This window comes from Carassius auratus, chromosome 31 (genome assembly GCF_003368295.1).
Source record: "Carassius auratus strain Wakin chromosome 31, ASM336829v1, whole genome shotgun sequence".
NCBI lineage: Eukaryota > Metazoa > Chordata > Actinopteri > Cypriniformes > Cyprinidae > Carassius > Carassius auratus.
In genome coordinates, this window is record NC_039273.1 from 8,631,052 (window position 1) to 8,652,434 (window position 21,383).

The 21,383-nt window shown below is 36.0% G+C and overlaps 1 protein-coding gene across 3 annotated transcripts; it reads left to right on the forward strand.

The window, feature by feature from the left end:
• The first annotated feature begins 1,847 nt into the window (after positions 1–1,847).
• LOC113050462 (macrophage-stimulating protein receptor-like) lies at positions 1,848–15,964 on the forward strand. Of its 3 annotated transcripts, none has more exons than XM_026213429.1 (21): positions 1,848–2,192; positions 2,842–4,112; positions 6,176–6,349; positions 7,134–7,259; positions 7,430–7,600; positions 9,633–9,793; positions 9,978–10,113; positions 10,280–10,416; positions 10,537–10,707; positions 10,845–10,938; positions 11,020–11,229; positions 11,728–11,874; positions 11,961–12,114; positions 12,377–12,469; positions 12,611–12,817; positions 12,938–13,018; positions 13,204–13,385; positions 14,107–14,216; positions 14,361–14,526; positions 14,671–14,807; positions 15,355–15,571. In XM_026213429.1, exons 2-21 carry the CDS (start codon positions 2,916–2,918, stop codon positions 15,569–15,571), a joined length of 4,071 nt encoding a protein of 1,356 aa, XP_026069214.1. In that variant the 5' UTR covers positions 1,848–2,192; positions 2,842–2,915. The 3 variants fall into 3 exon arrangements, with proteins under 3 accessions (XP_026069214.1, XP_026069215.1, XP_026069216.1); XM_026213430.1 differs by having other exon boundaries at positions 1,849–2,203; positions 15,355–15,964; XM_026213431.1 differs by lacking the exon at positions 1,848–2,192 and having other exon boundaries at positions 2,916–4,112; positions 12,380–12,469.
• The last annotated feature ends 5,419 nt before the right edge of the window (positions 15,965–21,383 follow it).

Consider the following 21,383-nt stretch of genomic DNA (forward strand, 5'->3'; position numbering starts at 1 on the left):
AAAAACATTCAAAAGATTTATATGTTTAAAAATGGACATAAAATAGTAAATTAAATGTAAAAATTATGATTACAGTTCGTTATAAAGAGAAAACAGACTTTTTTTTCTTTTTACAAATGAAAACAAATAAATAAATAAAAGAAACCCTTTTCCCTCAGTTATAAATGACCTTAGTGCTAATGGGCATGGACTTTAAACCGCAAAACTCTCATTTTGATTTCATGGGCTCTTTAGAAAGCTTACAATCATACAACCGCTCTCTTTTTTCTTTCTCCTGTTTTGGAAAGACTTTATGTATCACCCTCTTCCTCAACTGAGGCCAGAGCAGCACCTTTGGACACTCATAAACAGACAGAGGGAGAATAGCCTTCACTCCAGCCTGAATGGCTATGACGCAGATTCCTGACCAATGTAGTTTACTGGCTACTGAGTTTAACAACAACCCATTCCGGCAAACAGACACACACTAAAGAGATCTGAACAGACCCCAAACAGAGTTTGAGCTGACGAACGGAAGTCTGGATGACCTTTGTCCCTCAACTGGCTGTCCAAAATGGACTGTTTAGGCTAATAATAGGCCAAGCTGTTCTCAAATGCTTGTAATGAACAGAAAAGTACTTTCTCTGCAACTTTAGAAATTTCTCTTTCAAGCAATGTAAAGTAAAACGTTTAGTTGCGATGTACATGTTACCGATATTAGCATGTGTAACTGTAATTGATAAAGGCGTCTACATTTGCAGTTTGTGTTTTATATTGCATTGCCACAAAATACTGACCTTACATGCATGTTTTTAGTATAACTCAATGCTTTGCAACATTAAAAATAAAATCTAGAGTGTTAATATGTATATTCCATAGAATATTGTTTTAAAGTATTAATTTCCAAACAGCAAATACATATGAATAGCTGGCTTGTTACAAAGCACTCTTATTTTATGACACGATGTTTAAATAGGTTGTGGCGCCACCATGTGGATACTGTGTTTCTAGCATTGTATCAAAAACTTATGAAAAAATGTGAATATATATATATAATTTAAATTCGTGGAACCAAGATGTAACTCACTAAGATCCAAATGTGCCAATATAATTTCGAAACATTAAATTATAGCCTAAAACCTTTTTTTGTCTTAAGTGTTATTCCGCAAGTAATTAATGACATCCTACTCATTAGGCACATTCTTTTTTTTCCCATTGACTACAGAAAAGACACAAATAAATAAAAGCAATTTATAATAATAAAATAATAATTATCTATAAATGATAAATTATATATTTAGACAAATAAATATATATTTTTAAATATTTTGGAATAAGCAATTATAATTTTTTTCTTATATAGACAGTGGCATATATGTTATAATTAGCAAACACAAGAAGTAATAATAATAACATCTGTATTTAATTTACGTGGAAATCCAAAATTACATAATCTGCTATGTATGTTAAAATGTCTCTCACGTTCAGCTTCAGAATATAGCACACCCAAAACACGTTAGAACACTCAACCAATTTCCCCCTCCCTCCTGAGCCAACATGAAAGTATATTAGTGTGAAACAGCTGTTAATTTTTCATATATCACCGAAACCTCTATGTAAAGTGTATGTATGCATGTATTTAAGTATAGGTTATTTTGATTGCTGGTTTATTACATACCTACATTAGAAAGAAAAGTCTACTGACGTCACAGCCCCCCCCCTTCTCCCCAAAATAGCCTATAGCCTGCATGAGAACAAATTCCCTGCATTCCTTCAAAAATGCGAAACAGAACTGAAAATCACAACCACAAGCCAAGGAAATTCAAATGTTTGTAGACATAAATTATATATGGGCTTAAATGCTATTTAGACAAGGAGGGGGATTGCAAACCTTAATTTTGCCTTAATTATTGTAATCCCTGGGGAGATATTTAGGTTTGGGGAGGATTGAGCAACATCACTTCCTTGTGAGGTGTCTAGGCGTGTTCTGTGTGAATGGGGGATTGAACGCATTCTCTATCTCATGCTGATTACAAGAAGTCGAAACTGTCCCGTGCGAAAAACCAGTTAAACTTGAGATTTTTTTTTTCTCCCAGATATGTTTAACTTTAAGTACAATTAATGCTACCGTTTTCAGTGGAGTTTTTGTAAGTCGTTTTAGTGCGCACGATCACTCTTCATTGGACTTCTGAGGAAGAGGTAAAAGGCCACAGGTGAGCCTCAGGTAAATTCACACACTTTTTATAATCAATAATACAGTTTCTCCTTTTACTTCTTAGAATTTTTGTAACATGTCCACGACATAGGTCACATTTTAGTTAATATTTCTTAGCCTCAACGTAGTTGATAAACTGTATGAATTAATTCCTTGACTAAACACGAAAATCAAAGCTAGTTACACTGTGACATGTTTGATGATAAATTGCGCGTTAAGTTGGATATTATTTTTTTTGGACTGTCAGAAATTCGTTAGAAGGAGTTTATGTAATGTCCTATTGCTAACATTACAGTAAAAAAAAAAAGCAAAAAGAAAAAAAGAAAATCGTTCTCTTAAATATATGTTGCGTAATTGTTTTTACTAGTTCACTTACAAAATATTACCACAGTAACCATAGTTTCCGCCAAAATATTAAAGTGCCAAACATGGGAACGCCTTCATGCTGTATTATTTATTCTATAATAAATCTACAATAGAGATAAATAGATCAGTGGTTGCATTACTGTTCTTTAGCGCGTCTTATTGTTAAAGTTAATGACAAGATACTGTGAAAGGATGGAATGGATGTTCTGACATAATCATGTAAAATCAATTTTACAGTGTACATATTGATCTCTCTTTCTTCTCTATTTTCCTATTCAAAGGTCCTGTTTATCTTCATCATGTATTAGCAATAGCAGTGAAATCCATTCGCCTCAGGCTACATAGGACAGCGGAGATGTTCTTCAGCCCTAGGACCTTGTTAAAATGTGTCTGGTTGCAGATACATCTGACCTGTGCACTAAAATCATGTCCTACAGTCCCACAAATGAACATAAACTTTTCTGTTTCCTACTCTAGCTCCTTTTTCCAAACTGAAAAAGCCATACAGAACATCGTTGTTAATGAAAATTTTGATGAGGTTTATGTGGCCTCACAAAATGTGGTTGAAGCCTTGGACAAAAATTTCACCAAACTGTGGGAAGTAAGAACCGGGCCAGTTGACAGTCCAGATTGTCAAACCTGTCATTGTGATGTTAAGAATAAACCAGGAACGCCACTGGACACGGATAACCAAGTTCTTGTTTTAGAGCCTCTGGACTATTTTAACGTACTGTATATCTGTGGGAGTACCCAGTATGGAGTCTGTAACCTCGTTAAGCTTAATAAAAGTGCAAGACCCTCCAACTCTGAATGTTTTTTTGATAAAAAGGTCAACTCACACTCAGCTTGTCCAGACTGTGTCGCTAGTCCTCTGGGAACAAAGGTCAGCGCAGTTGAAGATGGTTATTCAACATTCTTCTTTACAGCAGCAACCATCAATACCACCATTGCTGGAACTTTTGGCAAACAGTCCCTTTCTATTCGTCGTGTACTAGCCACAGAAGATGGTTTTGACAGCCAAGTGAAGGGTCTGACAGTTCTTCCTGAATTCCAGGATATGTTTACCATCGACTACATCTATACATTCTCCACGCCAGAATATGTGTATTTCTTATCTGTACAGTGGGAGAGCCCAATTAAACCAAATGCCAAGTTGCAGACCCATCTTGGGCGGCTGCCGATCAAGGACAGTGAGCCTTGGATGTACAGGGAAATTGTTCTGGAGTGCCGTTTTGAGCCCAAACGCAGGAAAAGGAGCCAATGGATTAAGGATGTACTGTACAACTCGGTTCAAGCTGCTCATTTCAGTACGGCTGGCAAGGAGTTGGCAGATGAGCTAGGAGTAAAGACGGAAAGCTCAATTCTTTATGGTGTGTTTGCTGTAACCGATGATAATGGGAATCCTGTCAAACAGTCTGCCTTGTGCGCATTTTCAATAGATGATGTGAACTGTGAGATTGAGAAAGGGGTAGAGTCCTGCTGCTCAAGTGGGACAGAGCAGATCCCTCGGGGATTGTGCCATTTTCAACCCTGTGAAATGTGCCCACGTGAGGTGAGTTTGTGTTTCTCACTGCAGTTCCATTACATTTTACGTTAGTGTGGTCTTGTTTATTAATAAATCTGTGTTTCTCCAGCCTGCTCCTGAGAACCCCCATTTTTTTGTGTCTGTAAGAAATTGGGACTGCATACCCTGCATAGCCCCCAAACACAATAGTAACTTAACAATGCCCTAGCAACCCCCAAACACCATGGCAATTGTCTCACAATGCCGTAGCAACCCCCAGAACACACTCGGAACCCTATCAACCTCATCATCATCATAGCAGGCATGCAACATGCCCTAGCAATGTTATAGAAACCCCCAGAACACTCTGGCAACCACCTTCATTTTGTGCTTATTTAAAGGGTTTATGCAATTGGTCTAGTTTATATTGCACAACCGATACCTTAAAAGGAGTGGACCGTAAAATATTTGATGGGTTAGTAAAGCCAGTGTCAGGGAATTACTCACACAAACATTTTATTTTCGTTTAAAATCAAATGTTGAGCTGCACTTGCTCAGGGGTCATGCTGTGAGAGTCGGGCTTCATCATACACTGTTATTACATGTGTTTTGGAAGTCTCTGCTGTATTGATAAATTCATGAAGTCCAATTTTTTGTTTTAAAGATACCAGCTGCCACATGCTCGTACATGAACTTTAATACGTCACTCAATACCTTAATATTAGACTGAACTTTCTGTGGCAGACGTTTGTGCCGAGTATGGCTTTATCCCTCAACAGATCTTAAACAGGCTAGGAGCCAGAGCTGATAAGTCAAAGAGAGCCTGTAGTGTCAGGATATTCAATACTCACATCAACAGTTTGTTTTTAACCAGTAGAACAGAAATACTGAAGAGGTTGGCTGAAATAAATCGCACTTAAATCTTTATTTACATTTTTTTTTGCTATCTTGAAATTCCATTATTTTACAGAAATCCGTTTATCAGTTGTTCTGAAATTATTTTTTTTTTTTCGCTTATTTACTCAACTGGATCAGTAAGTTTCAAAAGCACATAGTTCAGACAATGAAAGAGTAATTTATCTTTTTTCAACTCTTAAATGTCTCCTTGATGGAGGTCAAGATTTCCAGTGAATAACAACCAAATGTGGTCGCAGTGGTTTTGCCAAGTAAGAAATGTTCCTGGATAAACATCTTTTGTTGATCCTGGATCAACATTATTGTCCAAAAATATAGACTTAACCCAATCCATACCCCTAAACCTAACCCTACCCCCCAAAAATGTTCCTATAAAGCAGTGGGAAATGATAGCTGATTAACAAGGGTATAGAAGCACCTAACCCCGATTGTAATCCTAAAACAGATATTTTATGAAAAGTTATATCTCAGTTCTATTTGGATGATTGAATCAACAAGGATTTTGTTCCAGGAACATGTTGTATTTCGTGAAATCATGCTCACTGTGTTAACATATTAATTGAGACCACTTTAATCATACTTTTAGGGTAACTTTACATCCTTTTTGAAACATTAGAAAGTCGGAAAACTCTTTAAAATGTGTGTTCCATGGAAGGAGAAAAAGTCAACATATATGATAGCATCTGCTCTTATGTTTTATTAATTTCTACTGCAATGGAAATTAAATCCTGACTGGACAGTACATGTTCGCTTCCTATTTATTCAGTGAGCGTTACTCCTGAAAGACTGCAAATATCCCACAAATCCTAATTTGGTTCAAGCTTTTGGGGGCAGGAATCAAATCATTTATTAGTGCCAGATTGTGTCTGTAGCCTTCCGTTTACAAGTTGTTACTTCCTTTTCACTGGAGTTGCTGTTGAAGTGGATGTATTTTTTCTGTCACAGTGCCACACTTTTGAAGCCAGTAAAAAATTGTAACAAACATGGAACAGTCCATTGAAAATATAGAGTGTATATTGTTGCAGTTGCTAATTTAGCAGTTTTCATTTAGGCAAATTGACAATTCCTGTATATGCTGTATACACCCTGATTTTTAAATATATTTCTTGCTAAGCAGCAAAAAGTTGCAGTAAAAAACTGTTTTTGCATTCACAATATATATTTATTCAGCCACTATTTTGATTTATTTTGTCTAGAACCGAGATGGTTTGACTTGCCGTGCTGTCCCCACGATGGTGGCAAAGCCTTACTACAGAGTGGACTTCTTCAATAGGCAGATGAACAATGTGCTCTTTACTTCTATTCTGGTGACTACCATTGAGACCAAGACTGTGGCACACATTGGCACGGAAGATGGAAGGCTCTTGCAGGTTATTTGTGAATCACTTTTTTTTTTTTGAAGAAACTGATTCCTATTCAAGTATTGTGAAAAATTACTGGCACCTTACTGAAATTTACTTACGCTTTAATTGGGAGCTAACATATTGTGTTTCTGAAGTTCTTCTAGGGTGTTTCAGAAACCAATCTAAGAGCCCCTAAATAGATTTTTATCTCACAATTCTTACATTTTCTGAGGTATAAACTCACAATTCTTTGGAAAAATGTCAGAATTGAGAGGTTTTAACTCACAATTTTGACAAAAGGGTCAGAATTCTGAGTTTATATCTGTTTTTATAGTCCAAAGTCCAAATTGTGAGCGATAAATTTACAATTTCAAGAAAAGTCAGAATTGTGCTTTAAGAAGTCGCAATTAACTTCTAAAAAAAAAAAGTTTTATTTCATGCTGGAAAAAAACAAATTGTGGAACTCAGTATTCTGAGGATAAAAGTCAGAACTACAAGATGTAAATCAAAAATGTGAGAAAAAAGTCTGAATTCTGAGATTATATCTTGTAATTCTGACTAAATCAGATTTGTGAGTATCTCAATGGAGGCTTTCATAGAATCCTCTCCTTGCCAACTGTTTAGAACATTAAAGTTCATATCTTTCCTGCTAGTCAATGGCCAATACAATCATAAGCCAGACCTCTATTGGATGGAGACAGTGAATGGATTTTGCCCTTATAAGGACAAATATTATGTATATTTTATATTTGTGTAGCTGTTTCCTGTGTGGTTTTGGGTCTTGACGTAAAAAAAGTACTTTACTTTTCAGGTTATTCTGAGCAAATCGTCTCTTGTACTTTTTGCCAACTACTCTCTTGTGGAAGATAAGCAGAAAGTGTCACGAATAGCTGCTGTTCGTTCTTCAGAGTCTCTGCTGTTTGTTGTTGGAAATAAGGTATGCACATTTATTCTGTACAGTTCAAAATCTTATCAGCCATCAGCAGTGAACTGAAGGTTTAAGGTTTGAAAACACAACGACCAAAAGTGACTCATAGATTTCAATTGCATTTTTCTGTGTTTACATCTGTCCGATCTCAAACCTGTCTCTTCATCCTGTATGTACAGCTGATAAATGTGTCTCCCAGAGGTCCAGGCTGTGCCCATTTCCTCAACTGTTCAGTGTGTTTAGATGCCCCCAAGTTTATGGGATGTGGCTGGTGCAATGGAGTCTGTTGTCAAATGCATCAGTGTGACGATCAGTGGAGTAACAACTCCTGCCCTCCAGTTATCACCCAGGTAACACATTGAATAATTGGGCAATAAATGGGACAATAAACTGTCTGTATTTTAAGTTTGCATTTATAATTTAAAGTGAGTGTGTACTGATTATATGAAGGCTGCTTCAGAGTCTTTGTAGTCATATCAGGGCAGGTCAGGGTATACCACAGTACCTGCTGGACTCTCAGGCTATGTCCACACGAAGCTGGAGCTTACCCCAGTCCGATCTTTTTTTCCCTCGTTCTAAAAAACAATCCAGTCCACACGGCGTCATATCAAGAAATATCTGTGTCCAGTGAAAACGACTAAAAAATAATGTAGTATACATGCCAGATCAGTATGTGGCACTGTAATTTTGTCACAGAGATATACTAAAAATGAAGAAGAAGAATTGGAGCATGTGCATAAACCTTGCCCGCTGTATACAAACCATTGTTGCTCTTACGTGATGTAGCGGTGTCTGACTAAGGTCGACATGTGGGATGACATCATAATTAAAAAAATATATACATATGGCCCCGTCCACACGAAAACACAAAGACTTATATTCAGATTTATCCACTCTGGGATCTGGTTTCAAAAAATATCGGTTTCACTTTCCAAAAACGCTGGATCCATGTGGACGGGTTCCCACTCCTGTGTCAGTGTCAGCTTTGGCTGTGAACTCATTTGATTGCATAAGGACCTTTATTTTGTAAAATGTTCCCCATTTAAGAATACTAAAATGAAATGGCACAAACTCGATTCTTCGAGTCCAGTGAGATACATTTTTTTTGTTGTAATATAAAAAAGGTCAAATACTTAGATATCAAACAGACCTATTCTGTCTCTTTTTGTAAAACATTTAGTCGCAGCTGAAAACCATATACAAAAATCATCACTCTGTGCAAAATAGAGCTGAACGACTCTGGATAAACTGAGATTTATTGGAGGTTGTGGTTCTCTCACAATTCTAAAAGAAAAAACATTTGACAACTAAACAAAATCACATGTAATTTATGAATGAATCAATGACTCATTCAACATTTACTTGATTCTTTACTGGATGAATCAGTGTATTTGAATGAATCTCTTGTGATCAAAGCATTATATACAATATATATATATATATATATATATATATATATATATATATATATATATATATATATATATATATATATATATATATATATATATTGTAAATAACGTAATAATTTATAAATGATAAACTGATCCTTAAAATAGTATGAAAATACACTGATTGAACTTTATAGATATGCTCAAGAGCAAAACATTTATAGCTGCATTTATGAATTGTTTAATAATGCCTATTAAAGGAGTGCTATTATGCTTTTTCACTTTTTCAACTTTAGTTAGTCTGTAATGTTGCTGTTTCAGCATAAAAAAGTTCTGCAAAGTTACAAAGCTCAGTCCAATTCAAAAGGAGATATTTTATTCAACAAAAATCACTTTTTAAAGACTACAACTAACAACTTGTTTGGACTACAACAAATATCGACTAATGGGATGAGAGTTGGTTGAGCTGCACTAGAGAAGGCAACGAGTGTGATATATACAGTATGTAGTTGACCATAAAGGCTGAAAAAAAAAAACTCCTTATATTCAGGTGTGAAGAATTATTAGTCATTTTTTCCTTTACTGATAAAATGAGCCAAAAAAAAGTTTTAAGACTGAAAAATCCAAAATTATTAGCATCATACCCCTGTGGTAACTTTGTGAAGCTGTCTCATACAAATACATGACAGCTGCTCTCTAGGTTAGACTTGAATGTTCAAATCACAGGGACGAACAAAGAGTGATCACACGAATGTAATCACACATGTCAAAGCTAGGTTGAACAGCTGAATCATCAATTAGGAGTAAGATCACTTTGTTGTTTAAATCGTGTTCATAATAAATACATTGTGTATCGTAATATTTCAGGCCTTTGTCATTTATTTATTGTCACATAATTGTAAAAAAAAAATATTATTAACTTTATGCACAACCACAAAATGAGCTTTTTTTTTTTCTTTTTTTTTTGCACGAATCCACTTTTGCTTTTCAGTTTTTTCCCAGCACGGTGCCCTCAAATGGTAAGAGTGAGATCACTCTTTGTGGCTGGAACTTCCAGTCTTCTTCCCGAGCTGCTATCACTCAAACTTCTCACCAGGTCAAAGTAGGAAACAGTGGCTGCACTATTATACCAGAAAAAAGCAGCAGCTCCCTGTAAGTAACATACACATTTGAATTTTCGCACTGAAAGGTTTGATAAATACAGTTTTTAGGTTTTCCATATATTTTTCAGATTTTATTTCATTTCAGTTAACTAAAACATTGTTTAATAGTTTTAGTTTTAGTTAACAGTAACAACACCGGTGTTCATGATTCTTATTTTACATTCTTTTCTCAGGCTGGTGTGTAGGATTGATAGTAAGGTGTCTGACCCGGAGCAAAATATTGATGTAACAGTGCAAGTGGATGAACAGAGCGTGGAAAGTGGATACTTCATCTCTGGGAATTCTAGCATTCAAGGCTTCAGTTTTGTGGTAATGAGCAAAACATTCTCAGCCTTTAATTACTACACTCGATTAAATGGTTTGACATATAGATTATCAAGAAATATTGGCTAGCAGTACTGCTGCTGATCAATTAGATAAACTAAACCAAATTTAGATTGATAACGCTATTTGCATACTTGATATCTCCCATCAGACCCCAGAAATCACAGATATCAGTCCAGGCTTTGGACCTAAGATTGGAGGAACCCTGATCACCCTGTCAGGAAAACATCTGGATGCTGGTGGAAGCAGAACTGTCAGCCTTGGAGACAGAATTTGCCCTGTTGAAAGGTTATTGTGCCAGAAATTCACTGTTAGTCATGGTTTAAAAAAGATAATAAGAATTCCAGTGTAGAGCATTATTTTTAACCACTTAGATTTGAGTATTTTCCTACTATTGTTTCTCCACAGTGTCTCCGGGGATGGGACTTCTATTGTTTGTAGGTCTGAAGGTGTTGAGGAGACTTTAGAAGTAGATGTGAAGGTTATAATTGATGAATCAACTATTTTAGCCACAAAAACGTTCAGCTATATTGGGAATCCTGAGGTGACGGGTGTGAAGCCCAACTGTGGTTTCAGAAGGTGAGTCAAAACATTCAGTTTTTTTTTCTGTAACAAACATTTAATGGCATCTTTAACAGTAGATATACAAGTAATAGTGATGTGAAAGACCATTAAATGGTTCAATATGTATTTTTTGGGGTCCTGCTGCAATGAAGTGGATCAAAAATTACCATCATCGGACAGAATCTGGACTCTGTTTCCCAAGCCATCATTAACTACAGAGGCAATAGCATGATGCCTGTGCAAAAAGTAGGACTAGCTAGCATTTTGAAGAGCCATGTTTATTAGTAGTATATATGTTGCCACTTATTGGATGCTATACCCCCTTAGGTGTGTGTTGGTCAAGGGAATCCCAACCAAATGGAGTGCACAAGCCCTCCATGTGAGGAATCAACAGGAATCCTCACTGTGGATCTGGATGGAGCAAAGGAACTCCTGCCTCAGAATTTTACCTGCCATGCTAATGGAGAACCCATCAAGTTTGAAACAGAAGACCATGTGCTTGAGCTCAGCCCAGGGCAGGACAAAGTCTCATTGCATGTTCGTCTCAGTGGTTATATAGTGTTGTTATATAGTCTTGTATATGGTCCGACCAGGCCACATGTCTTCATGTGTTGTTTTTGTAAAATATGTATATATAATATATATGTTAAATACACTACTGGTCAAAAGTCGTAGAATAATTTTTCCAAAAAGTGTTGTTTTTTTTTAAATTGATTTTTAATAAGTCTCTTATGTTCCCCTAGACTGCATTTAATCAAAAATACAGTAAAAACATTATTAGTATGAAATATTAATACAATTTAAAATAACCTTTTTTTAATGTTAATATATACAAAAATGTAATTTATTTGTAATAATATTTGAATATTTTTTTCTCTTCACATATTTTTTTTCTGGCCAAAATACAATGACGGACATGAATTACAATTAAAACAACACAATAAATGATTTGCCAAATTTAAATTATGAAATTGTCACTGTAAATCAAATTATTCTTCCATTGTAGATTAATCTAATCACTTTTTTTTATTCCAGCACAAAAAACTAGCCCTGGTGTCTGATTGCATGAAAATCATTATGACAATTGATGGAGTGGATTGCAAGGCTAAAGTTCTGGACAATGAGATCACCTGCAGGATCCCGAAAAATCTGACTATCAATAGCCGGGGGGCACCAGTTAAGGTCAGAGTTTTAATAAGTTGTAATAAGTTCAAGTTGGCTCTGCATGTCATTTCTGATGCACTGCTCTATCACACTGTGTGTCTCAGTTGCTAGTGAACGGAGAAGAATATGACATTGGTTTAGTAGTAAGAACAAACAACAATTTTATTGTGGGCATGGTGCTGGGCATCTTGGCTGCAGTCGGTGTGGGAGCAGCTCTGGCCTACGTAGCCATAGCACGAGAGCGCAAGAAAAAGAAATGTAAGTGCGTTCTGTCAAAATAACTCAATTTTTTCCAAAATTAAAGGATATTTTTTTTAGCGCTGTAAAATAATTTTGTAATTATTATACTTTAAAGCAAGTTTTTAAAATATATGGAAAATATTTGCTTTTCATTATGATTATTTTTGATAATTTTTTGTAAGCGGAATGAAAAATGTATAAAAAAAAACAAACATTTGTGAACGTACGCCCTTTCCCCCTCAAAAAAAAAAAAAAAATACTAAATATTTTTTTTGGTCAGCAGCTGCACTTGCTCAGGTTCGACTATCACTGCGTTCAACTCGTACTACAGTGGAGAATTATGACAGATCACCTGATGGTGACTACAGAAGAGGTGAGACAACCTGAAGTCCTAAAGTTTTTCTAACCATGGAGACACTACCTATAATCCAAAGAGTATATAGCCCATCTTGGCACATCGAATCTTCATGGAGAGCGTCCATTCTTCAATGAACATAAACTGTGCATTCTGTAGGTCTGACAGCTTCTCCATTCCACGGCTTGAGCACGACGTCCTCCAGTCTGCCTTATGCTGGTTCGATGGACTCTGCAGCAGCTGCTTTGATTCAATCTCAGACCATCTCTGTGTCCGCTCTCCGGCCAGATCTGTTGGAGGAGGTGAAGAATGTTTTGATCCCACATAATAAGGTTAAAATCCAGCATGACCAAATCATCGGCAAAGGTACATATCTTAGGGCAACGACAATCCATCTGGATTTGCTACACTGTTTTCCATCTTTTTCTCTTTTTTTAATAGTACATCCTCTTTCACACACTCGCATCATTCTCAAATCTTTTCTAGGTCATTTTGGGACAGTGTATCATGGATATCTTACTGATAGTGATGACAAAGAGATCCACTGTGCTGTCAAATCACTGAATAGTAAGTAAATTAATGCTGTTTTAAATAGGGGCACACCAATATTAAAACTGTGGATGATACAATAAGCTGATAATTATAATTTTTTTATTATTATGTCATGTTTATTATTATTTGTAATGCCCAGTAATTATGAAAAAAAAGAAGAAAAAAAAAGGAAATATGGTTTTCTCAATTTTTCTTGAAAGGGATCACTGATCTGGAAGAGGTGGAGCAGTTTTTAAGAGAAGGAATCTTTATGAAGGCCTTCCACCACCCCCATGTCCTGTCCCTCTTGGGCATTGTGCTTCCCAGTGATGGACTTCCCCTGGTGATCCTGCCATACATGAAACATGGAGACCTTCGGCATTTTATTCGCTCTCCACAGAGGGTAAACACATTTATTTTATACCATTCTACATATCGATATTACAACTGTTTTCTGTTGATGTGTAAACTTCACTTAACATTATTTGTAGTGCACCTGCCATCCAATAATCACAATAAGCTTTGTGCTTCGTTACTTTTAATATATCACCTTAAAAATTCCCTATTTTTTCACCATCTCTGTTCAAGCAACACATGATCCAATCATCTTTTCCTCCTTACTACTAGTTATAGCACAAAATATGTATGAATGAACATCCGTACGAAACAGAACGAAACAGTACTTAGTGAAATGTATCGTGTCTCATAAAAATTGCTCTAGCAGTGTTTCAATCACAAAAAAGCATCAATAAAGCAACTTGTGAATAATTCCATGTAACGTTATACAGTATTTATCTCATGACATTCTGACAATAAACTTAATAGATAGCTAGACCAATAACCCAAGAAAGCAGCATTTTGCCAAATATATGTACTATTTTACATATTCATTTGTACTGTACCTATTCATTATTTAATGTTAATAAGTTTGATTTATTGATTGATTAATAAATAAAATGTATTTTTGGATTTGGATTCAGCTTTTGGCCAAGTGCATCCTGAATTTTTGGCCCAGAGTAATATCATTTCAATGGACCACTAATTTTAACTTTTTAATCTAGGTATATTCATGTTAACTTTTACATTAAAATGTTGCCTCATTACAATATATCCTTCATGTTCAGAATCCCACATTGAAGGACCTGATTGGCTTCGGGCTTCAAGTAGCCAAAGGAATGGAGTATCTCGCAAACAGAAAATTTGTGCACAGAGACCTTGCTGCACGTAACTGCATGTAAGTAAGAGGCAAACTTTATTTAATCTGATTTAGTCTGGTAATGTATGTATACACCAAAATGTTTTTTTTTGTTGTCTTATTAAAGAACAAGGAGTATAGACACAAACATTCCAACAAATGTAATGAATCCAATTTTCCTAGGCTGGATGAGTCGTTTACAGTGAAGGTGGCTGACTTTGGGATGGCACGTGACGTCTATGATAAGGAATACTACAGCATCAAGGACAGCAAAAAAGCAAAGCTGCCAATCAAATGGATGGCTTTAGAAAGCCTTCAGACACAGAAATTCACCACCAAATCAGATGTGGTAAGTTTACATGTGGACAAACCTAACAAGAAATTTCAAGAATAACAGTTTTGCAATCACATACGTGTGATCTCAGTGATGGGATCCTGTCATCCTGGAAGGAGAGTCAGGGAAAAAAATTGTAACGTATTTTATTCCCTCTAGTGGTCTTTTGGAGTGTTGATGTGGGAGCTGATGACGAGAGGGGCCAGTCCGTATCCTGATGTGGACCCTTATGACATTACAACCTATCTAATGCAAGGCCGTCGACTGCTACAACCACAATACTGCTTGAATTCCCTGTATGATTTACCTACCTTTTTTATTTTTTTAAAGGGTTGTATCATGAGGAATCATGTTATCTTTGGCTTTTTGATATTTATGCTATGAAAATATATAATTTAAAGGATTTTTTTAATGTAACTGTCCACATTTACATGTTAGCAACACCTATTTTGCATTTAGAAAATCACAATTCATGGTGAAGCAGTAAAGCAAGATAAATATATTATTAATATCCCTGTTGTTAAAGTATTAAATTATGTAAAATTCTAAAATATTTCTAAACACCAGAAGAACTAATGATAAGAGTAAACCGTCTTGAAAAAGTATACACTTTTTTTGTTTGAAAACTTTTATTAACATTGTAAGTGGATCATAAAGAACATAAAAACTATACATTAGATATTAAACTTAAATATAATAATAATATAACAAAACAATATTATCGCTTTAAAAATGGGGGAACAGCTGTGAAAACCCAACAGGAATTTTTAGGTTTACATGTAGCTTCATAATTGGCATAATGGGCAAATAGATGATAAAATAATTTTGGATTTTGTATTATAGGTGGTCCATCCTGCTGCAGTGCTGGAATCCTGAGCCTGAGAAGAGACCAAGTTTCCCTAGTCTCGTGAAAGTCATTCAAGAAATCCACTCCAGCCTTGAGGGGGAACATTACATCAACCTGCAGATCACATATGTGAATCTGGACCAGCCCCGGCCCTACCCCTCACTCTGCCCGGCCCCACCTGCTTCCGAATATTCTGACCAGTCCTCAACCTGACCCTGGTCTCGAATTAAATAAGTTTGAGCTGCGTTCATCCTGTGGATTCAGTGGCTTATATGGTCCCGTGAAGTTTGGGAACCAAAAAGCATGCACTGAAGATGATCTGCTTTATTTGGAGAATCCCAACATGTGTCAAACTGAATTCTTTTTGTGTGTCTAAGATGGTCTTGCTGTTGTGAACTTTGTGTGGTGTTATTTGCATGACCAAACTGGTGTCACATCTTTGGGATTTTAACAATTTTGGGGCAAGTGCACTTTTTGAAGGTCCCGTTCTTCGTGATCCCATGTTTTAAACTTTGGTTAGTGTGTAATGTTGTTGTTGTTAGAGTATAAATAATAAATTCTAAAGCTCAAAGTTCAATGCAAGCAAGATATTTTATTTAACAGAATTCGCCTACAAAAAAACGACCTGTTTGGACTACATCCCTCTTGTTCCTGCAGTAATGACGTCACACAAAAAAAGTTTTTTGACTAACCTCCGCCCACACAAATACAAAAACGGGGGCGTGGTCTTGTTGTGCTCCGACGGAGAAGAGGAAGAGCTGCATTTGTGTTTGTCGCCATGTTGTCGAAACGCTGTTATATTCATCTCAGAATCCAATCATCTTTGTTTGGCCTTCTCAGGGACGCTGTACTTAGAGATTAATGTTTACAATTTATGTTTAACTCGGTTCCCGAAAATTATAAACCACATGTAAAACTATGTGCAGCACATTTTGCTGAGGACAGCTTGCTCAATCTCAATCAGTTTAATGCGTGTTTAATTCGCACAAAGATTATTCCTGAAAGATGGAGCAGTTCCCTCTTTGTTTGGAGAAGGCAATGTTTATGCACCACAACCGGTAAGTGTATTTTATTATTTAAGTTGGTGCGTTTAACAGTTTCTGTAACTTATTACACAAAGGGCAATGCTGTTTAGCTTTGTTAACTAGATGTTAGGGCTGTGCAAAAAAATCGAATGCGATTTTCATGCGCATCTCGTCAGTAAAAACGCTCCTGTGATTATAAAAAGATTTATAAGGATTACTACAGTGAAAACAGCGGTATACAGATAGGTGAATTGTGTGAAAAATACTGTTTTTTACATGCGAAACATGAACACTTGTTATATTGCACACTGTAAACACAATCAAAGCTTCAACAAAGTGCGAAAAACGGGACCTTTAAATGAATTTTATATTTTAAACATTTTTTATTTTTCAATTTATGCAAGAATGCTGTGTTGTGTTTTTATACTTTTTAAAGCACATGGTTTTGTTTCTTACACTGAATGACAACTGAAGATCATTATTTAGTTATTTCTCATACTATAGTGTATCACTGTGTTCTATCCAGGCACAATGCAGCAAGATTCCTGTGACTAAACAATTTTTATGTCCACACTGCCAGTGAAAATGTCACACATTCTTTGTCAGTGTTTGATGCTTAATATACATTTGGTCCAACAGGCTTCCAGTACATTGCTGCAGAAATATAAACCCATTGTGATTTACAATGTGTAACAATGTAAGAGATGGATAACTTTTATCACTTGCTTTGTCACGTTGTGCCTGGTGAGTACACTGTAAATGGTTTCTTTAAGGAAGAGTGATATGATTACTTAAAATATGGTTTGATCAGTTTAAATATTATTATTATTATTATTTTAAATAAAGAGATACAACAACGCTAAAGTCTGAGTTCCTGGCATGATATTATGCTTTATTTGTATATGCCAGCTGGTCCACTGCAGGATTTTTTGAGGCTCCAATTAAAGACTTTACAGACCTGTACATATAAAATTAATACCACGTGAGCTGGGCAATGTCTATGATAATATATTAAACTGTAAAATGACTGTAAAAATCATGCTTTACAAACTTAAAAACTTTATAAAAACTTAACTTTTTTAGCCTTTAAACCATTTTTTATTTACTGGATGAGTCGATTAACCAGTTCACATATTCAGCTCTGCGTGTCTGCAGCTTAAAAACATGCAGACTTGCTTGTTGAAAATGTTAATTCATTCTCTGCAGAAATATAGAACAGAAAACAACAGCACCTGACACCTTTGAAATTTGCAGCGATCAGGTTTATTCAATAAATCAGATCCTTTTATGGCTTAATGGGAAATTGTGAGCAGTCGTGGCCTAGTGGTTAGAGAGTTTGACTCCTAACCCTAAGGTTGTGGGTGTGAGTCTAGGGCCGGCAATACCACGACTGAGGTGCCCTTGAGCAAGGCACCTAACCCCCAACTGCTCCCCGGGTGCTGCAGCATAAATGGCTGCCTGCTGCTCCGGGTGTGTGTTCACGGTGTGTGTTCACTGCTGTGTGTGTGCACTTTGGATGGGTTAAATGCAGAGCATGAATTCTGAGTATGGGTCACCATACTTGACTGAATGTCACATCACTTCCACTTAATCGACATATTTAGCCATATCAGAATTCTCGCCTTTCCGTCCCCAAATTTAAGACCTCCTGACATCATAATTAAGACTTTTATTTTTACCATTTATGACTTCTTTTTATGGACTTAATTTTGATATAACTAAATTTAAGACATATAAAGGGCACGTGGAAACCCTGTACTGGCATTTTTCCCACTTAAAACACTAATTTAACACTAAGTTAAACTCATGCTGATACAATTGCTTGATCTGTGATTGCACGTGACTCAACTAAAGGGGAGCGCGCGACGAAAATGTGCTGCTAAAAACTATGTGGTTGGTTTGTGGCAACTGACAAGGAAGAATAACAAATACTACTTGCAACTCGGATGTTCAACGTTAGTAAAATATCTTTGATATTTACTTTAGCCACTGTTGCTATTGTTACAGGCGATTAACTTTTATGAATGGATCCGAACAACAGCGATTTATACAATAAAAATCGTTGCAAAGCAACTTTACAGAAAATTCAATTTGTTTTTGTTTCTGTTTCTTTCCATATTCATGTCACTGCCTTCAATGTTAACAGTGGCAAGAAAGAGCAGTAAAAGGTGAGCTAATTTAGAATTTATAAAAAATATCAATGTCTAGCATATGAACACATTAAAACTGTATTAACTTATGCAGCATCAATGTTATATGTTGAAAATGTTTCTTTGCATGACTCTTTCCAAAACTTGCGGAGCCATCTCAGTGGTAAACTTGGTGAAAAATCTCCTGACAGCATTGAAAAGAAAAAGTCAAATCTCAAAGTTTTATATGAATACATCATACTATTGTTAAATTCCCGAATGAATCTTAAATTCTGGAAAAGCACCCCATTTCTGAGCATATTCTTCTCTGTTTCTCTCTTTGCATGAGCATCTACATGCCTCTTTTTGATCGCTATACTGGTAAACATGATAAGAAAGATCTTGTGACAGCAGTAAAAGGCAAGTCAAATCTTAATGTTTTGTAAATGAATACATCAACAAACTATTAGCTTGTGTTAAAACATCATGAATCTTATATTCTGAAAAATCACTGTATTTTGCTGTTTTGGTTCATTCCATCGACATGTCATGGTTTGAGCAATGGCAAATTTTGTATAAAAATCTCATATGACAGCAATAAAATGTAAGTCAAATGTCAAAGTTTTGTATGAATAACGAGGTCCCTCATTAGCTCATGTACTTGAAGATATTCACCTTCCTTGTCACTGGAGGTCACTGTATACCTACTGTAGATTATTTTCCACATGTAACGTTAGTATCGCTACCATCAGTAGGCTTTGTTGAGGTTTGTCCTCTGGTGGACTGCAGTGAGTCATAGTTGTCACATCGGAAATAAACACAACACTTAAATGCCAGTGTCATGAAATGCTGAGTAAGTACTGTTTTCAGTCTCACTGCTTGTATTGATCTCATTCTAATGTTTACATTTACATTTAAATCATATAGGCTCAATTCTGTGCTGAAATAGCTACTTTCCAAGATCCAGACAGCTTCTGATGGTTAAAATCAAGTCTTGTCATACTGATGTATGTTTTGAATTAAAATGGGTTGCAAATGCCATTCCATGATCCAACGACCTGAAACACGCTATTTCAAGCACAGTTTAGCTTCCTTAACAGGAAAATTAAATGATTCAGGTACTGAAGCATACATCTAGAGCTATACACCAATATAAATTCTCAGAAAGCCTTTGATTAGCTGCTACCAACTGTTCTTCATCTCGGCTCACCTTGAAAACAGGGTATTTAACTCGCTGTTTCCATAGCACTCAGCCTTTGTTAGAGACCCAGAAAGAAATAGAAGAGGGCTGGAACTGAATGATGGAGGGTTGCTACAGTTCGGTGAGCTTATTAGTGGAGGGATTCTGGAACAGTCACGCATGACGGAGCTACATGTACCGACGGCCGTCTCTCTGTAAAGCAGAATCCTTCAGACGTAGACTGAGCAGTAATCCAGTTCACATTGTTTGTCTTCTCTAAAAGGGTGGGATAAAAGAGAGACAAGGTCTGGCAGCAGTTTCTATGGGTGATTTGAGTTTGACAATATTTTCAAAAGCACTTCTCAGGTTTTCTGTGCAAAACATGATCTGTGTCACACTGTTTGTGCCACCAACTTGGAACTTTTTGGAAAAAGTGTGCTACTGCTTTTCTAACCAAACAAACCTAAAAAAAAATCCCTTAAACATATTAAAAAGGATCATGCATATCATACCAAATTAACATATAGTATATAGGGGCAGAGCCAAAGTAACACCAATAAGTAGGCTAACCACCTAGTAACCAGCGAAACAACCATGATAACCCTGTAACAACTAGCAGATCTTACTAGCAACTTTCTAACGACCACTTAGAACACCAGTTAACTTAGTTTTGTGCAGGTAAATGTTTTGGTCATCTTTGTCTTTCCATTTCTCTTTAATTGGTGTGCTTTTATTTTGAAGTTTAGTTTTGAAGCTCTTGTCGTGTCATCATTCCTCCATTGATTGTTCAGGTTTTGTTGGTCTTTATTTATACATATCTGTGTCCAAAACCTGAAAAATTATTCTGTTTCAGACAGTTTACTGAGGTAGGGTAAAGATGATAGTGCCAAATTAATTTATTAGGTTGTGTGTCACTGGTTTGTCTAAATGAATGGCTACATTTTTGCTTCTCTAGTAAAATCATACCACTGTCAGGAAATATATGGTATAAATTAAGATCTGGTAGAATATCTGAACAGTGAGTTGGCTGTCTCTCTACAGTTGTGCTCTATTTGTGGATTGTTCTCAATCCTTCTCGAAACCAGAGTATTTGTTCGTTGTTGTTTTTTTCAGAGTGCTGGTTTCATTTGGAAGCTCAGGTTAGTGAGGATGTTTCAGACGTCAGAGCTACAGCAAACACCTGTCATCTACTGGACACAGTGTTCTTCGTCAGTAGATTTGACGTGTACTGTGCGTGTTTGTACTTGGCCAAAATGTTCAAAAAAATAAAAAGAGAGAAAAAGGAAAAACACTAAACAAAAAATAAGCCACTGACGAAAAAAAAAAGTTTAATCTTTATTAATGAATCACTTTCTATATATATTAAGATTTATATATAGAGCCATTCCTTCTGCCTTTATTGGAGCAGATTTTTTATTGTTTATTTTAATGTTATTTGTTTGCATTTAATTTGTGGTTGACTTTAATGCCTTCCATTTTGCTATATGTTTTAGTATATATGTATCTTGGCTACAAGCTCTACCAGTAACCCAGATGTCATGATTTTGTTCATTCGTGCTTCTTTACCCTAACATCTTATTTTCTGTATTCAGTTTGAAGTTCAGCCTTGAGCCTGTGTGTTTCCAGCAAACAAGACTGCAGTGCACTCTTCCATCCTCCTGCTGCTCCTCTGCGTTGTCGCATAACATCTA

Bases quoted from the DNA above. Each gene is read 5' to 3' on its own strand.
- LOC113050462 (XM_026213429.1), top strand. From the start codon at position 2,916: ATGTTCTTCAGCCCTAGGACCTTGTTAAAATGTGTCTGGTTGCAGATA. The intron at 12,115-12,376 runs GTAAGTGCGTTC...TTTTTTGGTCAG, and splicing joins AGAGCGCAAGAAAAAGAAAT to CAGCTGCACTTGCTCAGGTT. The intron at 14,217-14,360 runs GTAAGTAAGAGG...CAATTTTCCTAG, and splicing joins CTTGCTGCACGTAACTGCAT to GCTGGATGAGTCGTTTACAG.